The 27605-nt window shown below is 34.3% G+C and overlaps 1 protein-coding gene across 1 annotated transcript; it reads left to right on the forward strand.

Moving 5' to 3' along the window:
* Positions 1–1815: 1815 nt before the first annotated feature.
* On the forward strand, positions 1816–26845 carry LOC126968324 (mothers against decapentaplegic homolog 3). The gene is made up of 12 exons (XM_050813280.1): positions 1816–2244; positions 6827–6920; positions 8486–8591; positions 9176–9272; positions 10699–10794; positions 11444–11523; positions 13293–13479; positions 13785–13882; positions 16356–16463; positions 17802–17946; positions 18193–18327; positions 23798–26845. Exons 1-11 carry the CDS (start codon positions 2042–2044, stop codon positions 18314–18316), a joined length of 1338 nt encoding a protein of 445 aa, XP_050669237.1. The 5' UTR covers positions 1816–2041; the 3' UTR covers positions 18317–18327; positions 23798–26845.
* The last annotated feature ends 760 nt before the right edge of the window (positions 26846–27605 follow it).

Raw genomic sequence — 27605 nt, forward strand, 5'->3', positions numbered from 1 at the left:
CAAATGTAGCTTGGTGTTCTGGGTTTTTGATTTCACACACACACGAATGAATGATGTATGTGTTTGAATTATCCAAATTGGTACATTAATCACCAGGATACAAAAATCAACTATATCGAAGGATATTTCACATTTACTTAATTTTCAGGAAATCTACATGGAATGAAACCTTATTTTATGCTTGAATAGCAATTAAAAAAAAAACAAGAGCTACCAGGTAGTTATGTATGTTTTCCTTACGTTTACGTTAATATGTTGCATTATGACTCATTAAGTTAGCTTATAATAAGATAAAACTTTAAAAAATTAGGCTAGGATTTGGTATCCTTGTGCCAGCCAGTCAATAATACCTACATCGTGTTCAATGTTGAACAGTTTGATCATAGCTGAATTGAATTAGCTGGTTCGTAAAGCCTCAGCAACTGCCCATTGCGTGCGCCTCCATCCAGGATACCCACAGCTCTAATAGTTTATTTTTTTATTCGATGTAGACCTGATATATTAAAAAAAATAACAGGCTTTCAATTTAAATATGACAAATACAACAAATATATAAACAATAAGTTTTTTTATTTCGAGAGGCAACCAAAGGGTTTAATTTTTGCCTTAGATAATTTGTACGACTAGATAGAGAATTTTGCTGTTAGACCACCGATAAAACAGGCCAGGAATATTAGTTTAGTCTGCGTGACAAGCTACGTCTTACACTCGCGATTTATAGGAAGGACATTTTGTGTTAGTGTCCGTGAATTGCTCAAAATACTACTAGGTTACATCTAGTCTCGTTTTTTCTAGATGAATAATATATCTGCATAAATGATTTTTGCATAGAACTGAATGACTATTATACTTACATACAGTCGATGTGTGTATGAGGAATAATCATTTTATTTTATATTTTAAGCGACTTCATGTGATGTCACTGACTACAGTGACGAAACCGAGCGTAACGGTGACGCGGTTACATTATTTAGATTTATTTAAGAAAAGTAATCTCAGACTGTAATTTTGTGATATTTAAGTATAATCCGTGGTTGAAAACTACAAATTACCGCTAATTTACCTATGTAGGTAAATTACTTGTTAGAAATCTTTAGGTCTAAACTGTTTGTGGTAGGTAGTAGGTAGGTAAAAAGAATGAATGTAACTACAGGGCTGTATTCAGAACTTATGAATAATTTTCATTCATCCATATGTAGATGATATCGCGGATGACTTTTTTTACTCACTTACCTTTTATTTAGTGCATGGTTCCCTACACTTGATGATGGGCCTTAATATTGTTTGTCAATGGCTGAAAATCGAGTGTTACTTAAGTAAGAGTTGCTGATCGTGAAGCTAATGTTTGGATCGATTGTAGCAATTCCTTTATATAACAATGTGTTGTTTTAATTCTAAATCGGTATTGTTAGTCTTAGTTTTTTTATTCACATTGCTAGTTTTCCAATTACAGCACTAAAGCGCATTACGCGGCATAATGCTCACAGTTGAATGTTCTAACTACAGCAATGTGAAGCATTTGGACACTCTCAAAAGCACGGTAATTTAAGATTCGAATAGTTTACTGTACTTGTTACACTGCACCATTTCTTGCGTCCTAAGCAGCTCACGAGTTAATTAACGCACCATGTACGCACGTCCGATCGCAGATCCAATGCGTTCAAGATTTAGACTTTTTAAAATCTTTGTACATACATAGTCTGTATGACATATTATGAGATAATCAGACACTGACATTTGGTGTCATTTAACAATTTTGATTTTGGCAATTATTATTTTGATCATTTGATGACTTTAGACTTCCGATTCCGATCCAATACAAAGATGAACGAATATATTTGGATTTTGGAATGAATATTACATTAGTACCTATATATCTTACTGCCAAATTTAATTAAAATAAATCTAAATATAGACCTTATACAGTATTGTTTGTAATAATAGTAATCCCTGTACATTAACAATAATCAAGTATATAGTGAATCTTGTGTTTATGTGTTCTGTTATTTATAAGTGAATGCTTTAAAAAAAGAACTGCGGTATGTTTCCGCTGACTCCACCAGTGGTAAAAAGACTTTTAGGGTGGAAAAAAGGCCCAGAAGGATCTTCTGCTGCTGAAGATAAATGGGCAGAGAAAGCAGTAAAAAGCCTAGTGAAAAAGCTCAAGAAAAGTGGTGCTATAGAAGAATTAGAAAAGGCTTTGTCTAATCAAAGTAGTCATACCAAATGCGTTACTATACCTAGGTAATTACAATTTTTTATTTCTAACGCAAATTAGAATCAAAGTGAAAAATTGTGTTTAAGCATCCACTTGGTCTACATTTAGTACTACTGACAATATGGTTTATTCAACCCTTTTTATAGGATTAGGCAGTTCAGGGTCCCTTTTTCTTCACAAAATTCAGTATTTAAGACTAGCTGTTGTAGGGTCTATATTGTAAGATAGCCTGAAGTATTACTCATACAGAAAACAGGAATTATTCAAATCCGTAGGCTGATCCAGAGAATTGATTATCATATTATATGATTGCATATTCAAAGAAACAGATAAACTCTTGACTGTTATAATATTATTTTAATATCATAATTTATACTTTACTATTTTTTTATATTTTTAATATTGTGTAGGAGTGTGTCAATATTATTATTATTAAAAATATATATAAGGAAATAATATAAAACAGGAGAAAAGATAAAACCATTATGGACATAATTATAGTTATGATTATTATTATGCTTTATTGAAGACATTTACAAAATTGTAAAACATAGTGATTTATTTATGTTATTTTGTCTTCCTGAATTTTTTGGCTGTTAGTAGAGTCCATCTGTTATTGTTCTTTGGGGCATTATGGCAGGCAGTTTTATGTTTTTACTCCAAAGCATGTTAGCGAGACAGTATGTTATTCTTATAATTCCAGAAGAGAAAAGGTCACAAAATGTTGGGTTAGCTAAAATAACAATACAAATGTAAATTTTACACAAAATCTAATGTAAAACCACAGTTACAAAGGGTATTACAAAATATCCTATTATTTAATAGGATCTTTACCCTAGGATGACAAACAGTCTTGTGATCAAAGCTTCTCAACTTTGGTTAGCCTAAAATAAGTTGTGTAATAAATATAAATGATGATGTTCTAAAAATATTTAAATAGAACCAATTAATTATTAACTTAATTTATAACATATTAAAGTGCTATTTTTGTGGCCTACTTGACATTTGACAACATTAAACAACAATGACTGCATATTCAGGTCTGTGTTTGTTAGTCTTGAATCATCTACATTTATAATAAAAGACTTATTCGGGTTTACAAGCAGAAGCGACATACTGTATTTACTTCATGTACAAAATATTATCTAGAGAGCCATATTCAATGTGCAGTGAATTACAAAAAAAAGATTCATAGACTAACACTGGCTGCACCACCACCAATGACAATCGGTTATTGGTTATTAGAAGTGGGCTCTCTTTTCCACATTTAGTCTTGTAAATGGTTCATTATGGTTAAAGTGGGACAGTTGACTAGACTAGCCAATCCGACTCCTTCTAGAAGCTATGGAGTATCCTGGGACATTAACAAGTCTCTAGGAAATCTTGTCTTCCAGTCAGCTACACCTTCACATTCCAGAGTTACATGGGCTTCGGTTTCATCAGCATTCAGACAGCCCCTGCTCAACAGACTTTCTGCCATGTTGATAGTGAACAAATTATTCAGGGGGCAGTGACTGGTTAACATGCCCAGCATTGTCTGTACTTCAGTTTGTTGAATACTGATTAGTCTTTTGTTCAGTATCACCATTAATATCACTAAAAATAATTCAACAGTTTTGCTTAAGACCAATTGAAAACTGAAGAATTAGAAGAAAAAATTGATGTTGTGATGATTCCCTTATACCTATTTCATTAGCTTGATGATGTTGGTTATCATTTAAACAAAATCTAACTATATCTTTAATAAGACTAACAAGTTCACACATAATATATAAATCAAATACATCCTGTAGGTTCTTGTATGTAAAGATTGTATATCTGGCAACTCAAAATGACCCCAAATGTATTGGAAGGATGGTACTATGTTCATTAGAATACTTTATAGCTAAAGTTGCTTGAGTATCTTGGAAATGGAAATGATACTTTCTGTATTAAAATAATTTTTGTACAGAAGTGGAGTACTCTCTTGTAACACCAGCGGAATTACAAGAGTGTTCCCCACCTTATAGTGTTGAATAAACATACATATGAATTTGAAAACAAAAAAAACAAAAGGTTCATGTCGGGCGAGATCGAACCAGGGTTACATGGTGAGAGCGCTTAAACCAACTTATTTATGAAAAATTAACAAAATCCAATATTTATTTATCGAACTTAAGATTTCCCTTTATTACTTAGACTATACAGGTTTAATTTAAACAACAACCATTTCAACATGAAAAATATTCGTAAACAATAGACAATCTGACGAACTTTCGGCCCCACCAGTCACTGCATACGTGAATTTATTGACAAAATTTTGTGCCGACAATTTACGTGTTAACATTTTTTATAATGGTTAGCGCTGATAGGTAAGTATAATAATATAATAGTTTAAAAAAACTAAAAAACATGTTAAAAGAACAAAATTCTCTTTGGTATTCGAAAACTTCCTAAAATTGTTGAAATAATAATGTTTGAAATTTAAAATTAACATTATTTTTCGACGATAGACGAAAAGTATATAATTAACAAAAATCTTATTTTGCAAATTGAAAAATGGAATATTTTTATCAAATTTATTGTAATTGGTCCTCGATAAATCTACGAGGTTTGAACGAATTCTGGCCGTTTAAAATTGGTCTAAATCGCGAACAAACGAGTCGGTTGCAAAACATACCTACAGGTGAAGCTAATAAAAAGAAATGAGTTGTAAAAATAAATAAATTGTTTTATAATTTAATTTCATTAAACTGTCTTTAGTAACAAGAAAAAATATTAATGTGTATAAAATACGCCAAAAATATATTTTACTAATTTTATGAATAATCTTTTCTAGTAAAGTCGTAAGTTTCAAAAGTTTTTTGTTGACTGAATTTAATTTTCTCGACCTCGATTAAATTTAAACCGGAAAATTAAATACGGTGGCAATTCGAGGAAAACTATAACTCGTCCAAATATGAAAGACATTGGCGAGCGTTGACCTTGCTCAGTGCAACGACCACCGTTCTATGGTTACATAATTTCCAGACAGGACGCAAAATTAAAAGGCCTCAGCGCGCCGTCAAAACATTCGTGAATTTTAGAACTTAGAAGCTTTTTGCCAATATGGCCGACGGAAATCTATTTTTAAAAACAAAATATATTCGCGATTTTTTTTTAGATACTTTTGTATGAGTTTGTAACAACAGACGACGATTAATAAATACTTGTGTGAATAAGTGCTTTAGTTGACATATTTTGCGCTAAGTAATAATAAATTCTAACTCGAATCTTATCGGATTACTATATTAGGATATTGTAAAGTTTATTGATTGCCAAATAATTCGTGTGTATTCATAGAAAATGTAAGTAAATGATAAGTTTTCATTTTGAAATCCAGTACATACCTACTTAAAATATTATCTAATGGATTTCTTTTCTGTTAGCATTGTGTACAGTGTTTTTGTATTGTTTATGTATTTATTAGTTAGTAAAGGTGTTTATGACATCGTAGGTCATGTATGTAAAATTTTTAAATAAGAATTGTATTACAAGGATTGTTGAATAAATTACAATACTTCAATTAACCAATTTTAAAATTGAGTCTTACAGAGACTCCTTCCTGCGAGGTCTTTCGGTTATAATGTTAAATTTTAAACTGATTGCGCTTCTATTTAATATTTCTATCATCGGTTTAGCGTGGGGTAAATGATTTTATCTAGTACATAATTGTGTAGCAATATATATTTATATTTAATTGCTATTTTAGGTAGATTAAATGTTAGTATTTTGTACTAACACAACATGAAGAAAGTGCTTTCTATGGATTATTTGATATTCAATTATAATTACCTATATCATCCAAAGTATTATATATATGTAAATACCTAACTGTCTATCAATCCAGTAGGGTATGAAAGTACATTAATAATGTGTGAATCACTGTGAGCTTCCCAGAATGCAACTTGTATGGGAATAACTTGAGAGAATTTTCTGTTAAAAGTTGTCTTTAAATAGAGAAAACTTTGAGTATTGAAGAATATAGTATCTTGTTAATACACTTCATTTGCAGCCTTTATGGTCACTGACTCAAACAGTGTGGTTTATTTTCACATTAGTTACTGAATCTCATGCTATATGTTATTACATCTAAGCCCTGTATGCATAAGTACATAGAAATGTGTTTAGATAGCAAATCAATGAATTTGTGACTGAAGTGAAATATATTTGATTTGATTCTTGATTTCCTAGCAAGTTGGAGACAAGGTTTCCACAACAACATGAGGAAACAAGTAGGGACAAAAATGATGTTGTGCGTAGTCCATTTACAGATAGTGGTGGCCACTGCACTCAGATCTCTGAAAGCAAACAACAACACCGCCTCCCTGGAACCTTGAATCAAGAATAATTATATATGTGTTCTAAACAATATTGGTGTAATGTTACTGATAGACATTTTTTAAACAGCCCTGCATTTACATGCCTAACAATATAAAAACCACTTTGCTTTACCATTTTTTTTTGTGAAACCTTGAAATATGCACAGTTGTCACATATTAACCTGACTGCTCAGTGATCAATATACTGTTTCATAGCAATAAAGCTATATAATTAATAAACTAATTCTACTTTAACTTCTTTTTTCAGAGTAAAACCAAATGATAATATACTGAATGGGCAGTATAGAAAGGGCTTGCCTCATGTAGTTTATTGCAGGCTGTGGCGTTGGCCGCAGCTTCAGGTGTGTATACTTTAAATAGTCACTTTTAAAATTGCCCACACCCTGCAGTATAATTACTCCTGTTAGGCAGAAGTTAATTTTAAATGGCTGTAATGGTTTTCCTTCATGAACCTTCACAATAATTATTAAAGTATGTTGATAGTCATCATCATTTTGGATTAAGCTGAGTGGAGATGTGTTGTACTTGTTATTACTTCTTTTATGGAAGAGGAGGCAAATGAGCGTACATACGGGTCACCTGATGTTAAGTGATCACCACCACCCACATTCTGTTGCACACCAGAAGAATTACAGTGCTGTTGCCCACCTTTTGTTAGTACTTATACTCACTTTTTTAAGTAAGGTACCCATGTTGTATTGTCCTGGAAATTTCACAAAAGGAAGCTCATTTCATGGCTTGGTTGTATGTACAAGTAAGTACCTTGAAAACCGCACTGAGGAGGAATACCACACATACAAATGGTGGGGATGATATTCTAATTTGTGGCGCGTCTCTGCGAAGGAATTGGGCGGCAGGACTCAGGTCAAGCAGCTCTTCGGAACACTCTCCATGATAAATACGGTAGAAGACACACAATGAAGCAATGTCTCGGTGCAATATCACATAATAAGTTAAGTGGGGTAAGCAGGAAACTAGTGGCTCGCACACATACACGCAAGCACTGCCACTTTGAATTGAGTGGCCATGCATTGTAATGGGCAGAGTGTATGGCAAGAGGTATTTATCTCCGTACCTATACGCCATGCTCATCATGTCTTGCTCGGCTCGTCAAATAAATAACCTAGGCATTGGACAACCCGTCCCTTAATCTGAAGCCGCAGCATCTCCTAGTGTGTCCTTTTAAGCTAGTTAACAAGTGGTTTTTCGAGCAACAACTGCCGCGCGCTTGACTGGTAACGACGAGAAAGCAACTGTATGCAGACAGACAAATAAGAGCTGTCTTCAGGGTTTTGCATAATGCTACCAGCCTCCTCAATTTACTAGTTAGCTTGCATATCTACACCAACTGATGTTGCTATATGTTTTTTATACAAAAAAAGCTGCGTAAATACCCTATAGTATTCTTAATTTGTTTTCTTGATGAAGCTGTAAATATCGAGTAAATTTATTGATTCATTAATTCTTTCTATTGTGGATTCTCTGGAAGGGCCACCACAATTCAGCCAATGTCACGTTTAAGTAGACCGCCAAACTTAGAGTATGTATTTGATAGGTGCTAAGTTACCATAATTTACCAGTGTTTACGGAAGATCAGTAATCTTCTGGTAAAAAAGATCAGTTTTGCTGGTCAATCTGATCAAGGATGCCGGAATACGTAGGATGAGTCCAGCGCAGGACCGATCGTCGTGTCGGGTGTCCTTTGACCAACAGTGGACGTCTTTCGGCTGTAATGATGATGATGATGACAGTGCTGATTGGCAATAAAAATTTACCTTTTCCAAACTGGTGAACCTTTGGACATTAATAAGCGTCACTTTTATACTAAATTTATAAAGCATTTGGTTTGACTTGTTACAATGCTCTGCTTGGTGCTTTAATAAAAATATGTTTAATTTTACTTTAGAGCCAACATGAACTGAAGCCTGTGGACCACTGCGAGTATGCCTATCAGCTGAAGAAGGACGAGCTATGCATCAACCCTTATCACTATAATAAAATTGATTCTCCAGGTAGTGTTCTTAAGGATTACTGTTTCATCTATATATATACAATAAAGCGAACACCCTCAGGCTCTTTAATTATAAATGTTTATTGTACGATATTACATTGTAATCCATATTTTATATTAAAAAAAAAGCTCGCTGAGTTTCTTGCGCCCATTCTTCTCAGGTCTGAGGCAGTCTCTTTTGACTGGGTGGTAGTTTTTGACGTTCAATAAGTCATTTTAAATCCTATTTTGAATAAAAATATTTGAATTTTGAATTTTTTTGAATTGGTTATATTATTATGTCCACTTTATTTTTAAGTACTGCAGTCATAAATCGATATGAAAGAACGAAAGGATTTTTTTTTTTGTAATGTGTCGTATCAATATATACAAAATACTTAAAAATTGTAAATTTAACAGAAACAAAATTGTGGAATATGTTTTTTTTATGTCACAAAGTGGTCCCAACTCAGCAACATTGCTGGTTTGAAAACCAGCGCTGCTCTTCTGATGGGCCATTTGGTGACGTCGCCTTAAAGATATAATAAAATATTGACTAATTATAGATAGACATAATATGTGATATATGAATATTTATTATTGTAGCGCTGCCACCAATTCTGGTGCCTCGTTGTCCTGAGAACGAGGGTAGGGCCCCTCCACCCTACACGGAGTATCATCAGCTGCATGACCATACTGACAGGTATGTGTTACGATACATATAGTTCTTATTACCCTCGGTGGTACAATTCAATAAATACTTTCGAATTATAATATACAGTAAAGAGAGATCAGAATTATAATAGTAACTACAACTTTACTCCACGCTCGAGATGCTGACGACGGCCTTCCGAAGACAAACGTGTCTTTACTTTCATTAGGATCGTTTTCTTTCTCTTCATGTTCACGAAGCCTGATATAAATATACTTTGACGCCAGCTATCTGGTGAAATCTAGTTTGAGCTGATTTGTATCAGGACCCTGGAAGTGCAACAAGTTCTAGATACAGGCCCCAGTGTGCAAAATCCTACTGCGGCGTGAGTCCACACCAACCATCCATTCTGGGACATCCATCACTTTCCCCATTTCTTGTAGGAACATGCCTCTGCATGGTAATCTCAAAGCAATTTAATTAATCAACTGCAATCTGCTAAAAGCGAAGAATGGACAGACTCTCAACAAAATCGATGCGACAATCTGTTGCCTCTAATTCGGAAGGTGCCGGTTTGACTCCAACTACGTATCACCCTGAATATGATTCTCAAATGCATAATATGTGCTTTTGTTCGACGTTTTTACAAAAAAAAAACCAAAGGTTGTAAAATATTGACCAACTTCCATTGGACAAGCGTCAACTGAGGGCTATTGTGTCTAATACGGTAGGTTCCGGCCTGCACAAAACCAGACAAGAATTATGCATCGTTATAATCTACTATACTATAGTAAGCCTTCTTTGTCAAAGAAGCTATTATATTTCTTGAATTTGTGCTCTGTGAGTTCTAATATACTGTTTGCTATTTTATTGTAAAATTAAATACCAAGAACTATGAAGGAGCCCTAATCTTTAGATAACTTATTAAACGGCAAGGTTTAGCAATCTCGGTCTTACAATAAAACTAGCTGACTCAGAAAACGTTGTATTACCATCTAAAGTAATAGAAAAAAACAATGATTAAAATTTTTTGGGTATAGAAAATAGATGACGACCGATTCTCAGATCTACCAAATACTTATATCAAACATAAAATTTATCATACTATAAGAATTAATGTATTCTTTATTGCCATCTTGCTGATCTGTGGATGGAACCGAATAATATAAAAATCGCGATACAAAAATAGGTGTTGATCATAGACGGGTGAAAATTTGAAGTTGTGCGTATTTTTTAATGCTGAATCATAATTTAATAAAAAAATTATTTAGGGGTGGGTGACCCTTATCATTTAGGAGAATGAAAAATAGATGTTGGCCGATTCTCAGACCTACCCAATATACACACAAATTTTCAAACAATTTGGTTTAGCCGTTTCGGAGGAGTTTGGTAAAAAACACCGGGAGACGAGAATTTTATATATAAGATTTTTATTGGTATTAATACTATAGTTGAACTGAAGCCATTTTGTTCGCAGCATAATGCAGAGCGTAGGACCGGTTGGTACTCATAGCGCGCTCTACTTAGAAGCAACATTGGGCCAACAGGTGCCTGGCAACACCACTGTACATCTGTAAGCAGGTTTTATATTGATATCTATAGTTAATAAATTAGTGGCCTTTTTTATGAAAAGAAGGGACAAGACGAGCAGGACGTTCAGCTTATGGGAATTGATACGCCCTGCCCATTACGAGAATAAGTATGTTACTATATATATATATATATATATATATATATATATATATATATATGTTATATGTAATATAATATTGTATTTCCTAACATAGCTTAAGACTATTTCACTAACATTTATATATGGACCTTTTGTTGTCTTAAATAAATAGTAAAATTACAATGTAGTGCCGCTCAGGATTCTTGAAAAACCCCAAAAATTCTGAGCGGCACTACAACTGCGATCGTCACCTTGAGTCATAAGATGTTGTCTCATTGGCCCAGTAAATTCACTCACACATATTTAGACAAATCACGTCGTATAAAAACAAAGGTGCCGCTTATACTGCAGTTGTTTAAAATATTCTTGGCAATGTAAATCATTTATTCAGTATAGGTTTCATTCAGATAGTGGTAGTGAGTTTCACGTCTAGTATTCACGCCTCATTAAACTCAACCATCTCCTAAGTCGTAGTAAATAACAAAAAGCATAACTTTGACGTTTGTTACCATAATTTTTACCTAAATCTGATTTGATTTGAATTTTGCAGCGGTTCATCAACAGTGGAGACTCCACCACCAGGCTACATGAGTGAAGATGGTGACCCGATGGATCATAACGACAATATGAGTGAGTTTGTATGAACCTTTTTATATTTTACTTTAGTATTGTAGAATAAACTTATTGTGCTTTATAGAATATTTATAATAAAATTTCCTTAGATAGTTAATTAACGTTTAGATATTATAACCTCTTGCTACACTACTAGATAACCAATGAAAACAGGCCAGGTTTTCCTACTTTAGTGTGTGTTATAAGCTACGTCTTACACTCGCGATTTGTATGTAACTTGTTAGTGTGCGTATATTGCTCAATATAAAGATTAACTGTCAGCATCTTTTTTTTCGACGTTTTACCAGTTGTCACAGGCTATCAAGCGGAAAAAAAAACAAATGAACAAATAAAGAGGTTTTTTTTTTTTCTTTCTTTCGCTTTTTGCTCTCTTCTCTTGATTTATGCTATTCTTTCTATTTGAACAAGGCCTGAGAAAGACTTAATCATTTTTTAAAAATCTAATTTCATCACACCAAACAATCTTATTTCATGTAATATTATGTATTCTTGTGAGATACGTTGTGTTTTAATAAAAAAAATTCATCGTAATTTCATGCGAATGGCCAAGTCAATCTGTTTATTTAAAACATGAAAGATCTTTAATATTGATATGGTCACCACTGTAAGACGTTGTTAGGTTAGCTAATTACGTAATAACTGAAGACAGACCAACCAATATCACTCATTATATCATCATTACCAAAGAATATGTTATAATACAAGTACTGAAGACTAACTCCTCAAAATCAATTAAAGAAATAGGAACTCTTGCGGCCGTACAATAAGCTGTAATTCAGATCGCACACAGCGCTACTAACCTACATATTATTCACCTAGTAGTTGCCTCTCTTTCTATCGCGTAACTCTTACCTCTTCAGACGACATCAGGGTTGACTTCTTTACCTAAAACTGTACCTACCTACCTAGTATACGGTCATCTTATAAAAATAGCTCAGTTTTTTCAATAAAGTAAATAGGTATGTAATCTAATTTAAAATCAATATTCTTTCGTTTTCAAACCTGCATTAGTTGCAGATAGTAATGTATGCGTTGGAACACCAAAATATAGTCAAACCTACTTAGTTATAGGAATAAATAGTTAGCTTATCATAAATGGTAATTTCACTTTTATAATAATCACTTTAAATTAGATACCTACACGGGGAGGCCGAGACAGGCCTGGTATTAGATGGATATCACAACTTTTTACGGTAGAAAAACTGAGTTGCGAGACTTGTTTTTTTTACAAGTTACGCATCAAACAGATGGGATGTGTAATGCTGAAGTTGTTCGCAGCCTACAAATAACCGTGTACATATTTAAAAGGGCGGGTGATAAGATATAGCCTCTATTAGTAAATATAATATGGTTATTTTACATAATAACATGTTGTAAGTGGCGAATTGATCACCTACTGTTAAGCCGCTTACCACTCTGGTAACAATACGTATTAGAGGTTATGTGGACAGAGATATATTATTTATGTCAATAATCAATTTCCTAATATGAAATTATTGGGCTTGAGCAGGTTATCAACTGTAAAGTAGATCCTGTAGATGGAGCCACAACCTGAGAGTTGAACAAGATATACCTAAATTTCTGTCGATGCGCCACTAAGACCGTTGGCTCAGTTGGTAAGAACGCGCGGACGGAACCCGAGATGCGCGGGTTCGAGTCCCGCATCGTTCATAAATCTGTATACAAATTAAATTTATATTCTACTATAAATGTTATACTTCTACTACAGTTCAAGGTGTGATGTTTATCTACACATTTTGTTCTAGATCTAACCCGCCTATCTCCATCTCCGGGGACCTTGGGCGGAGAGGCCGCTCCGGTGCTGTACCACGAGCCCGCGTTCTGGTGCAGCATCAGCTATTACGAGCTCAACACAAGGGTCGGGGAGACGTTCCACGCCTCGCAGCCATCGATTACCGTCGACGGATTCACCGACCCTAGTAATAGCGAGAGGTTATTGTGGAATCCTTCTAAATTACTATAGTCCGACAACTTCGTGCGCGGCCGTCCCACGGGGTGACAGGCGGAGACGAGGACCTTCCAAAAAAGCGCGTCCACCTTACACATTACGGCTTCACGGCAGTAAAAGGCGCTGTTGTGCCACCCATAATCTAGCCGACATCCTGTGCAAAAAAGCCTCCCGCTGCTAAATGTCCTTAGTCTCCTCTTACACTACACCCTTGGGCCTGGGACTTACCTATTCTTTTTATCCCCCGGGGAAGCACAGGGCGATAATAATAATTTTTTTTTGTTCACAGATTCTGCCTCGGTCTTCTCTCCAATGTGAACCGCAACGAGGTTGTCGAACAGACACGTCGACACATCGGCAAGGGAGTCCGCCTCTACTACATAGGAGGTTAGTTTTGTCATCGACCTTACAATATACTGGGTGGCCGAGAAGTTGACGTCCAAAGCTAAAATTTGAGTTTGTCTCTATTGGCCTATGTCCTGGGAAGTTTTTAAAAATAGAAGCCATAGGCTCCCCGTTTTATTTTTTTTTTTGATACCTTGAACATTTTCATGAATTTAGCTGGAGCAGTTATCTTGAACTTACGACTCAATTCTAAACTCATTCCACATTGCCTAAACTGTTCATAGTTTCTTATGTGGTTATTGCAACTGTAGTTAATAATTATCAACAATAAAATTAACTAAAAGTGGGGTAAATTAGGTGAAAATACGGATAAAAGGGGAAAAAAATTATTATCTCCTAAACTACGCAAAATCGTAGAACATACATAGGGGTGATTCGGATACTCATCACCAAGAGGCTGTCAAATCTTAGCTTTGGACGTCAACTTCTCGGCCACCCTGTATAGACGCCTAATAAAGGACGAACACATTAACGTACCGCATTATGGAATACAGGAGGATAAATCCAGAGAAGGCAGCAGCAATTTTTTTGTAGTTTCCTGTTCGATATGTGAATATATGTTTTGGGAGTCTACTGTTATAAGTTGGATGGTTCTTGTCTGTTCCAATACTACTAATCTGAATGTATGGTCTATACCAATACTATGGTGAATTTTATGTGTTGTTCTACATTACAAGATTCATATTTTCCTATTATATCAATTAAGATGCTTTATTATACGCCGATCAACACTCGAGGTTATCAGTCGTATTTAAGCTCACGCCTTTTAAAAAAGTGTGCGCGCTTTTTTTAATGGTACCCATGTCTTACTGTCGCGGAAACACCGCACAAGGAGGCTTATTCTGTGGAATGGAAAGCTGTGGCTTTGTTGTATGTGAAAGAAAGTTCCAGATTGTTAAGTGGTATTGTGCAAACGGGGCTTGTGCGAACTTAACAAATTAATATTTTTGGCCAACTTTCTGCTCCGACTAGACTAGTCAACTACAATCTAATATACTCGAAATATATGAAGAAACTGAAAAGAGAGAGTAATGTTAAAATCTATTGTACATTATTTTGCAGTGATAACGTTGGTCGCAATGAGCACTTTATTTGTGGGTCACATTAGCTATTTGATGCTTATTTCGTATTATAAAATTGCATTGATGAAATTTTCACTGCTGCCAGATAGACTTACATTTGAATGAAATTCAAACTTTTGCTCACATTCTGGTCTGTTTTCAATCCGCGACAACCTTTTGTCATTAACAGATTTTCTATCTATATATATATATATAAGAGATTTCCACGTTTATAATCACTCATCACGATATCTCTAGAACCATAAGGCGTAGAGACTTGAAATTAGGTAGGAATATTTCTTTCGCCGAGTAGAGGTCAGCTAATAACCGATTTTACAAAATTCCACCCGCAAGAGTTTTTTTTTATTATGAACAGATAACGTCTATCGGATCAGCTAGTATTATAATATTTCGTAGTTATCAACATTATAATCTTTTTTCTGCTGTTATTCCGCGAGGAATTCAACTTCGGTTAAATTTATGAAAGTTTAAATTTTCATATTATCAAATTCCCACTCGATAATGAATAATGTCGCGTAAGTTAATTTGTAAAGATCCAAATGAAATTAAGGTTAATTTTGCGTAGTTAATAAAAATAGATTAGACTCGACAATAGAAATAAAAATATATTTTTTTTACCATATGGAGGGACAATAACAAAACATATTGCAACAACACTTGGTAAACGTCATGAAGTTTCGTCATCAGTTCGTAAAGGGGCTTTGACTTTGGGAGAAGAACTGATAAACTGCCAGCCCATCTTTTAAATAATATAACATTACTAGCTGACCCAGCAAACGTTGTATTGCCGATATTAAAATCGCGATACAAAAGTAACTGTTGATCGTAGATGGGTGAAAATTTGAAGTTGTATGTATTTCGTAATGCTGACTCATAATCAAACAAATTTAAAAAAAAAATGTCAAAAAAATTAAAAAAAAAATTCGTGTGGACCACCCTTAACATTTAGGGGGATGAAAAATAGATGTTGTCCGATTCTCAGACCTACCCAATATGCACTTGAAATTTCATGAGAATTGGCCAAGCCGTTTCGGAGGAGTTCGGTCCCGCACACCGTGACACGAGAATTTTATATATTAGATATTATACAATTTTTGGTAGCCTCCGGAACCACACAAGTACTATGCACGTATAGTCAGCCTTCTTTGTTAAAGAAGCTTTAATATATTTTTTCAATTTGTGCTTAGTGGGACGGGACAATGGACAATGGGACGTCACAATATTATATGTCATTGTGATAACTTAATAATCTTTAGTTTTGTTTTTCTGATTAGTAATGACACGTGCCGCGATAGTTGATTGGACTCAAGAACTGTATCGGGTTGATACTTTGTGTTATTGAGGCAAATTATTGATGTGTGTAATACTTCCAGGTGAGGTTTTCGCGGAGTGTCTGAGCGACTCGTCAATATTCGTGCAGAGCCCCAACTGCAACCAGCGGTACGGCTGGCACCCGGCCACTGTCTGCAAGATACCGCCCGGTACATATTATTTCCTATATTATTTTAGTCGTAGTCAAGAACATCGAGCCAAGCAGCGAGTGCGAAGATGATTCGGTAATCGTCTTAGTTCGGGTGTAAAAGGCGGTGCGAGTGTGGGCGAAAGCGGGCGCCGGACGAACGCCGAGCAGGCAGTCAGGGAAGAACAGGGTTGTGATTATAACTGTCTGTGTTAAGTGAAACATGTGTTGCTGATTATTATGTGTTACTGTGTTTTACTTGCTGTCGTGTTAAACACCCACAACAACAGATAGCCACAAGGATCATGACCATGTGTCACAATATACACGTAAACAGGTTTCAAACGAATCTTTATAGAAATTAATCCTATAAAAACCATAAACTCATTCGAGTTTTGCCGTGTACAACAGTCTTCAAAGTATTTTGAAGACTGTTGTACACGGTACACAATAAAATTCAAAAAAGAGAACAACTTAAAACTTCATACTAATATTAATTTTGTAAAAAACACAACGAAAGAATAAGTATTTGGGTTCCATAAGTTGTTAGATAGTAGTGGTGTGTGATACAGAAGTCTTCAACTCGGAACACAGCAGTACAAGTGTACTATTGTACCGCGGATATCTATTCTATTCTTTAAATTGTGGCTTTTGTGGAAGGGTCACCACAACTGAGCCAATGTCAGGTTGAGGTAGGCTACTAAGTAATAAGTAAAGGTACGGTGTTGAAGAGAATTCCAGTTTTAATGGTAATGATTAGTGTTTATAAACAACAGTTTTATTATTTTATGTTAAATCTGGAACAGGTACACCAGCTGTTAGTAAAATTAGAAATTATTTAAAAAAACACACCGACATAATATAATATATAAATATGTATGACTTATGTATTAAGAATGTTACTGAAAACTTAATCCTATTTTATATAAAATATTTACAAATGGAGTAAACACCAGGGAAAGGAGATACTTGAAGGAAGTAGAATGGGGAGTTTCAGGAGGTGTAAAATTGTAATTAAACTTCATACTTCAACTCATTGTCAAGTACAACATTCATTCATTCTATTCTACTTCAACTATTTGCACACGACACCTGAATTACACCAGAAACTATTGTAATCTTGTAACAGACGAAAAATACACCTTTGAGAAGATATCCAATCATTATTTTGTTCACAACGGTAGAAATAGTTATGGGGGTAGTACAGCCCCGGACTTATACTCAGGAGCGGGCATACCATATAGGCAATTAGGCAGTGCCTACCTCGTTAAGTGTTCGGTGTTCGAAACACTGCACTTAAGTGAGTTATGCTGATCCTTGGATTTGTAAGACCTCAAGTAATACGATATATTTCTATCAGGTTGTAACCTGAAGATATTCAACAACCAAGAGTTCGCCGCGCTTCTCAGCCAGTCGGTGTCGCAAGGGTTCGAAGCGGTGTTCCAGCTGACGAGGATGTGCACCATTCGCATGAGCTTCGTGAAGGGCTGGGGCGCGGAGTATAGGTGCATTGACTTATAGTTGGCTTATATTATTTTATCCGTTGAAGAAAAAAAAAACTAACAAAACTAGCATATTTCATTAAATACGTTGTTTTTTCCACAAAATTTATTTCTTTAAATTTTTTGTAAATGTTAAATTTTCAATACATCTTCTCATCATCATCATTATTGTTACAAAGTGTGTTTCACCAATCTGTAGGCACCTTATGGTGAGCTATAGTCAGTAGTGTAACATGTGCGGTGTCCCAGACGTCAGACGGTGACGTCGACGCCGTGTTGGATCGAGCTGCACCTGAACGGGCCGCTGCAGTGGCTGGACCGCGTGCTCACGCAGATGGGGTCGCCGCCGCTGCCCTGCTCCTCCATGTCCTAGGCACACACAAGGTGACCGCTACATTTATTATTTATTAAAGCCTATTACAATATTAAAACTATTACTAATTTATTTACAATATTTTTTATATATCATCTCACTGCTGGGCAAAGGCCTCCCCCTTCTTTTTCCATTGGTCCTTATTGTATGTTGTGCGCGACCACATCACTCCTTCGTAATTTACTAGGTCGTCTCTCCATCTAGTACCAGGTCTACCTCTTCTTCTTTTGGCGTCTAATGGGTACCAGTTTGTTGCTATACTGCTCCATATTTCGTTACTGGCCCTTGATAAATGGCCTGCCCAATTCCATTTTGCAGTTTTTGCGATTCGTATTATGTCTTTAAGTTTACTTTTTTTCCGTATTTCATTCTTTGTTATTTTGTCTTTTAGTCTAATACATAATAAGTTTCTTTCCATATTTCTTTGCGTCACTTTTAGTCTCTTCGCTTGGTGTTTATTGAGCGCCCAGGTTTGGCAGCCATATGTTAGCGAGGGAGCGATACAGCTGTTAAATGTTTTTGATTTTAAGCTGAAAGGAACGTCTTTGTTTTTTAGTATATGTTTCAGTGCCCAAAATTTATTCCATCCTAGTTGTATCCTCTTTTCTATCTCTATGTCTTGCCAACCCTTAAATGTTACTGTTTGACCGAGGTATGTGTATTCATTTACTTCTTCTAATGTATAATCATCTATCATTAAATTCATCTGTTCTTCCACGTTTTTCATTACTTTGGTTTTTTCCATGTTCATTATGAGTTCAACTTTCTTGCTTTCTTCTTTTAGATCTTCTAACATTGTCTGTAAGTCTTTAGGTGTTTTTGAGAAAATAACTATGTCATCAGCAAATCTTAGATTGGTAAGGTTTTGACCACTTATATTAATTCCTAAGTTTTCCCATTTATCTTTGAGTCGAAAAAATATTTGCTGTAGTACTGAGTTGAATAGTTTAAGGGACATTGGATCACCCTGTTTGACACCTCTTTGGATTCTGAATATATCACCTTTAGTTTCCAGCTTAATCCGTGCCGTGCTGTTCTGATAAATATTTTGTATAATCCTTATGTATTTGTTTGGCACTCCATCCGCCTTCAACGCATTCCATACTGCACCGTGCTCTAGAGAGTCAAAGGCCTTATTAAAGTCTATGAATGCTATGTAGATAGTTTGTTGGCACTCCTTAGCTTTTTCTATTATTTGTTGGATACATTGCAGGTGATCACTTGTCGAGTATGAGCTTCGGAATCCAGCTTGTTCTGGTGGCTGTTGTATGTCTAGATAGGTGTTTATACGTTTTGTTAAAATCTTTGAGAAGGTTTTGTATAGGTTGGTAATCATACTTATGGGCCTGTAGTTATTGATGTTATTGAAACTACCCTTTTGATGTATTAGAGAGATTTCTGTTGTTGTCCACTGGGTTGGTATCTTCCCTTCTTCGAGAATTTTATTGAAGAGTTCTGTTACGACATCCAATATAACATGTTTTCCCACCTTTAAGCTTCTTGAGCTAATATTATCCGGTCCTGGTACTTTGTTTATTTATTTATTTATACAAGGTCCACCAACACAGAATACACAAGACAATTCATAAGATTGTAACATAAATTTCAAAAATCGTGTTTCTGCAATTACAGGTGAACACATCATGCACATTAACATACAAACAATTTAGTTATTAATTATATAAAAGTAAATTGAAGTCCTATAACGCTAACATGTTAAAACAATATAAAAAGATAAATTAATTCTACAAATCATTGCAAGCTAAAATACAGTTACTTCAATATAATCACTAAAATACTATGGTATAGGTACAATATATCTTGTCTATGCATTTTTTATTATAAATTAGGTCATTACATTTTACTAATCAGAGCGTCAGGTTTCTCTTAAATTGTGCTACTGTATCTCCAAAAACATCTATAGATCGCTTGTTTGAAATTATAGTGTTGTATTGACGCAACAGCCTATTCAGTGGGGAGTTAAATCCGAGATTAGAGTTTGCTCGATCAGGTATAAACGGTTTATATTTTGCCAGTTGAGGTGCTCTAGTTGGCATGTGAATATTTATCTAGCTCAATAGCTGCGGGCAATCCAACATCCCATTAATGATTTTATATAAAAATATCTGTTCATGGATTTGCCTACGATCCTCCAAGGATATCATGTTATAATTTGCTAGCCTGCTACTATAGCTGTCGAGATGTCTCGTTTTTAGGCGAAAGCTAATAATTTTTAGAAATTTTTTTTGGATACTCTCAACGCGTTGTATATATTTGTTATAATAAGGGTTCCAAACAAGAGAACAATACTCAAGACAACTTCTCACCAGCACATTATATAGTACAATCATTGTTTCAGAATTTTTAAATTCCTTGGTATTCCGCAGAACAAACCCGAGCATTTTAAAAGCCTTGGAAGTAATGTTATTAATGTGTTGGTCAAATCTTAGGTTGCTATCCAAAATCACTCCAAGATCCCGAATCTGCTCAACTTGCTTAAGAGGTGTATCATTTATTTTGTATACTATATCTTTACAACTATTTAGCCTTTTTCTGGAAAATCTCACATGAAAACATTTCTCAGCATTTAATACCATAAGGTTACATTTACACCAGTAAGCTAATCTATTTAAATCCTCCTGAAGCTTTTCAGAGTCGCTTATAGAATTCACATATCTAGCAATTTTTAAATCGTCCGCAAATAAATAACATTCTGAATGATGGATATTTGTACATAGGTATAGATAGATACTTGGTATTTCATCGCCATTTTCATTGCCATGGTAGTCCTTCATAATATCATCTTGGTCTTTCATAATTGTACTCGTGTATAGATTTTTGTAGAAGCTTGTTGCAACATTGAGTATTTCTTTTCTATTTTTTTCTGTTGTTGTTTTTGACGTTTTTTGAAGCCCAGCTATCCATTTCTTTCCAGGTGACAATCTTTGTTTTATTGTTTTAGTTGATCCTGATATATTTAATGTTTCTATAATAATATTAGTTTTTGTTTGTCTCTTTTCCTTCCTAATAAGGTTTTTGACCGTTTTGTCTTTTTTCTTCTTCTGTTCTGTTGCTTTTCATGTTTAGTTTTGCTCTTTTTTCTATAAGTTCTTTAAGCTTATAAGAAAACTCGTTTTGATTTGACTTGTTATCAGGAAGATTATTTTTTTTTCTGCTTTCTTTATGCTTTCCTCAATTTCATCATAGTACATTTGTATATTATCTTTTGTTTTTATTTGTGATATATATTTTTCTAATCTTTTGTTATACTCCTCCTGATTTGCAATACTGTATGCTTTTGTATATGGAGATGGTATTTTCCTGTTTATTGATTTCTTTAGTGTTATCTTACAACGTAACATTCGGTGGTCCGAAAAGAAATTCAGGTTATTTACCACATCAACATCTTCAAAAGCAGTTTTACACTTGCAGAGGAAGAAATCTATTTCATTTTTACTTTTTGAGTCTGGTGATAACCAAGTCCATTTCCTGTTATTTCGTTTTTGGAAAAAGGTATTCATTACTTTGAGGTTGTTTGATCTACAAAAATCTAACAGCATTTGTCCTCTCTGATTTCTGTTACCCAATCCATTTTCACCTATTTGTTTTCTTTCTTCTTCCATTTGTTGTTTGCCTATTTTACTGTTCAAGTCTCCTTGTATTATAAATGTTCTGCTATCTGCTTGTTCCAGTATTGTACTTAATTTGTTGTAAATATTAATTATTTCTGCGTCTTCATAGTCACTCGTAGGCATATAAATTTGAAGTATATTAATTGTTTGCTGGTTGGAGAACTGCAATTTGACCAGAGCTATTCTGTCAGAGTATGATCTGAATTCTACTATATTTTGTTTCCATTTCTTATTTATCAGGAACCCAACTCCATTTTTTGTAACTCCGTGTATCTTCTCCATAGTAATATAGTATATGTTGTTTCAACTCTAAAATTTCTTCACCTTTTCTTTTAATCTCGCTCAGTCCTAGAATATCGCAATTTACTACACTCAGAGCTTCTGTAAGTTCTACTAGTCTTGTTTGGCTTTTAAGAGTTCTGACGTTAAGTGTTCCAATATATAATTGTTTATTACCTTTATAGTTGTCTCGAAGTTTTGAGGTTGTTTTGTTGTATTTAATTACCGAAGGGGGGATTTGGTCCATAGTCAACCCCACGGGGACCAGCCGTCTTGGGATTACGTTATTTTTACAGTTTTCCTTATTTCTACTAAAATTTAATATATTTTTCAGATCTCGGTTGTCCGATTTTAGTTGCTATTGATTATTTGGTCTGTCCATGGTTAAAGAGTTGGATCTATTCCTCATAAAATCAAATGCGTTCTTCCTGTTGACTTTAGGCGTTGGTTTTTCGTTATTTTTGATATTAGGAGACTTGTAATGGTCATTTTCATTAGGTGACGGCATGGACCTTTTCCTTTTACCAAAACTTTCTTTATCTTTCACTATTAATTTATCAAATTTAATAATTGCATAGTTGCCTTTTGCTCTTTCTTCCATTAGTTGATTTTGTAGCGACCGCCGTATTTCTAGAACTCGTTTTGTAAAGTCTTCTGTAATATAAATGTTGTTTAACTTCTTTTTAATTGCAAGATTTAAATTTTTTTACACTTGTTTATCAGTTGGACGACAATAGGTCTACCTTTTTCTGTGTTAGTTTCTTTCTTTCCAAACCTTTTCGCATAGTTTATGTATCTATGATCTATGTCCACATCAATTTTGTTTAGTTCCTCAATAATTTTCATAGTAAGCTGACGGTTTGACTTTTCTGTTTCTTTTAACCCAAATATAATGATGTTATTCGACTTTTTCTCTTCTTCTAGTTTTTCAACCAGGTATTCTAACTTTTTAACAGATTGTTTTAATTTTGTATTTTCTTCCAGCGATGGTTTTAGCTTTTCGTCAATTTTTACCATTATATTTTCTGTTATTTCCTTCGTTTGGTTGTGCATTTCAATTTTGAATTTAGTAAAAAGGTAGACGACCGCCAGTGACGCTGCCACCTCATTGCGTTTTTTAATTGCATGCGATGGATAAAAATGAAATGCTAAGGGTTTATTGTACGTGGAAGGAAGTTCCTTGAAATCTGCACTGTTGAGGAACGCCACACATCCTGGAGATGGTATCATAATTTGTGGCGTGTCGTGCGAAGGTGGAGAGAGGAGCCATTCACAGAGCACTGGGTCCTCGACAATTCGAGCAGCTCTCGTGAATCCTGAATTAGGATTTCCACATTATTCCAGTTAAAACAAACACTGTATACAATCGAAGACACGCTAAATAAAGAACCTTTAAATACGAAAAACTTGTTCTAATACTTTGTTTTACCGATCGCAAAATATAAATTGGTCCAAGCTTGCGAGTGGTGTATGGAATAGGGTATTAATTATGAAATTTATCACAATACTGCTTACATGTCACCCTTTTTTTATAATAATTAAAAAAATCTAAACTAAGTTTTCATTTCAGGATGCCTCAACACAGAATAAAGATATATTTAATAGTCCCTAAATGTAGCTCAAATCGAATGCAATACCTCCAAAATGAGTCTTACGAAACACTTACGTATTTTTAATACTTCGTAGAATTGTATTGTAGCATATTTTCGTACTTTCATTATAATGTAAGGGCGTTCACTCACTAATTACCATTTGTAAGGGCCATACATAAATTACGTCTTACTTTAAGGGGGAGGGAGGGGCTCGACAAATTTGTGACAAGGGGCGGGGAGGGATTCCAAATTTTATGACATCACATTTTTTCAAAATATAATATTTTTATTACTTATCTTGCAAAGATTATATTATGTATTTTTTTTTATATTTCGTTAGTTTTCATTCCTTTGTTTGATTTAATGTTTATTTTATTGAAAAAGAATTTAGATGAAACTAGCAATAATTATTTCGGAACACTGCTGTTTTAATAATTTCATATATTTCTAAATTTTTTATTGCGAAATACATATATGACATCACACCAGCTAACACGGGGCAGGGAGGGGTCATACAATCATGAAATCGTGTGACGTTATTTATGGATGGACCCTAATGAACAACTATATTGATACTATTCATAAGTTTTTCGTGTAAATAGTATGTAGGCACTGCTTACAAGTGGTGTTCTAGCATTGAATGTTTGGCAGCCATTTAATTTAACTTGTGATATCCTGGGTGTTAAAACTATGTGCTTATATTGTGTTGTGTTATGCGAAAAGTAAAAAAAAAAAAAATATTCTAATATAAAAACATCTCTAAAATTAAGAATTCGATTGCAGCTAGGGTAACCATTTAATAATTTTGAAAAGTCGTGACAAAAAGCTTGACCTTTCGATAATTTTCTTTTGTTAAGTTGATCTCGTTTAGATTTCGTTCGGACGATTGTCTAAAAGTCCGGACATGTGCGGATGATCCGCACGGTTGGTAACCGTGAATGCAGCAACTTTTGCCGGGTCTTATTGTAATGCTTACAACTATTCAGGGAAACGCAAAAAAAACATCAATTTCATCCGGTTTAGTTTCGTTTTCGTTTCAGAGAAGTTCAGTCAGTTCGTACAGAGTACGTGAGAGTAATTGTATATATATAATAGTAGTAGTAATTGTAGCTATAAGATTTGTATATTTATGACTCGAGAATCCTCGTGATCATGAGCAGGGTCAATGCGGGCGTTAACTTAGCGTATTAGTTATGATAATTTATGCTTAAAACTATTCATATTATATTGAAACATTAGTGACACAATACAGTAATAGATCAGTACTTTAACTTCGTATTAGAGCGCAAGAATCGAGGCACGTACACATACACACGATTTACACGGCCGCTAAGCAATCTTGGGGAGACAAAACTATTGACTACCACGCCGTGCGCCGTCGAGACTGGTCGCTGTCCGAATAAAATTAGCTGCGCCACGCCGTCGGAGTTGTCAATCTTTTTATATGTACCAACCCTAGCGCTAGAGGAAGGTATAAATTTGAAGGAGACCGCTGAGTTACGCTACTGTTCTATTACTTGTATTCTGCTAGTGACGTACTGCTCTTTACGTACGTACGTGTGTCTTTCTGACACACAAACAAAATCACGTGACTTACAATGTAAACAAACCAATTTGTTCAAAATGGCCATTGTTGGCACGTCCTAGTGAACTAACTTAATTTTTAATGTAACTCTATGGGAAATGTTTGAACCACCTAGAACCCCGAGCCCAACGATTTTAAACTTTTCTCCTTAGATCATTTATACGTCTAGATAGTCTATGACAGCTGTGAAAACGTCGAAAAAAGGTGAGTTTATAGGTTACCTCTGTTTTGAGCAATTCACGCCCACTAACACAAAGTGTCATACAAATCACGAGTGTAAGACGTAGCTTGTCACGCACACTAAAGTATTAAACTTTGTCTTTAATCGGTTGTGTTACAGCAAGACACTCTATCTAGACGTATTAATTATCTTTTCTCATCAAGATTTTTTCCAATGATATTGTGGTTGGTGAGGAATAATTACTATCCAACGCCATCTTTGCGCTTTATGTACATATATATATAGATGTATGTGTGTGTGCACGCACCCTTATATATCGTTAATTTTTGAAAAAATCCTAAAAAACTATGGAGTTGTTTAATTTTAATAAAATACGAATAGTTTTTTGTATAAAATTATTTTGTCATCAACTAACGAGTTGAATATAGAATTCATAATAACATTTATTTAACCTCTCATAATCATTATAATTACGCGTTGTTCTGTCTTTTTGATATATTCTAAATCGAGCATAAAAATCCAATCGCCACAAATAATTATTTTTAATTTTATATGCATTTGTGATAATTTCATGCACTACTAGTTTTAAAGGTTAAAAAAAGGAAAATTTCAATTTCAATTTTAGAATTCCTGTAAATATACAAATACTAATACAAATGCAAAAACGTCTCGAAAGTAATTTACCTGTACTATTGTGATATCGTTATTTATATTTAAAATCCATGAACGAAAGCCATGAACAACGCGTTTTAGCTGTTACGTTTTGTGTTATTATTATTTGCCATTTTATGCATTTATCCATTGTTTCATTAATCATTAGAGTATGGCGTTATCATTAATGTTTGACACCTATTTATGTACAGTTTTATCATAAGCTATTAGAGTTTTAATGGGCGTTTTTTATTTTCGCTTCGTCTCTATAGTCATTATATTGTTTAAGGTTAGAATTGGCGACATTTTGATGCGAAAAATATTACTATTTTAATAGTTTCATTTACAATACGCTGCAAAAACTATTATCTTTTTTATGGTCTGGCACCTAAAAAATCCCTTAAAATGTCTCGTATCATGTAAATATCGTAATATTTTATATATTATAATTTTATCGCGTTATATCATGATTGTTTACGCTGTCCCATGATTTTTATTTATTGGAGTTAAGAGTGATAATGGCACGCTATAATATGGATACATTTTATACTATAATTTAGTCGCGTGGGCGGCGTATTCAAACTATATCGACGGATTTGACAGTTATTATTAGAACTGAAAAAAAAAATATGTTATCGAACTTTAATCTGAAGTTAATCAACAATAGCTTCTGACGAATATTATTTAATCTTACATAGCCGTTAAGAACAAAAAAAATATTAAGTCATTAAGAACAAAAAAATATTAAGTCATTAAGAACAAAAAAATATTAAAGAAATATTGACAAATATAAACAAATTCCAACTAATTTTATTATTATTAAAAAACGGATTATCATATCTCTGAATGATAGAAAAGAGAAATAGTTTTGGATTAAAAAGGCTCGGTTCCGCGAGCGAGCACGCTACATCGGCAATACTCTTCTCTCTGCTTATGCACGCATTTTATCCGTTAACATTTAAACCACTAAACGTATATCGATGCAATTTTTATCATCAGTGTGATGCCATTTTATTACGTAGACCTTTCGCAAGTTACTCTTTAACTAAATTTGTTCGTCTGTGAAAAAAATGTCAGCTGTAAACACAAAAGACCTCACATTTTTCACCTGTTTTCTCCATATACCTTCGTATTACACTCTTGCGAAGAACGGTTACGTGTTGAATAAGAAAGCTCTATCAAAATAAATCTATCTATCTGAAAACGACCATAGCCGACATAGCCAATTGGTTAGTGATCCTGCCTACTGAGCTAGAGGTCCCGGGTTCGAATCCCGGTAGGTGTAAACATTCATTTGATGAATGTTTGATGTTTGATTCCGAGTAATGGATGTTTATATGTTTAAGTATGAATATTGTATTAAGTATAT

This window comes from Leptidea sinapis, chromosome 15 (genome assembly GCF_905404315.1).
Source record: "Leptidea sinapis chromosome 15, ilLepSina1.1, whole genome shotgun sequence".
Classification (NCBI taxonomy): Eukaryota; Metazoa; Arthropoda; class Insecta; order Lepidoptera; family Pieridae; genus Leptidea; species Leptidea sinapis.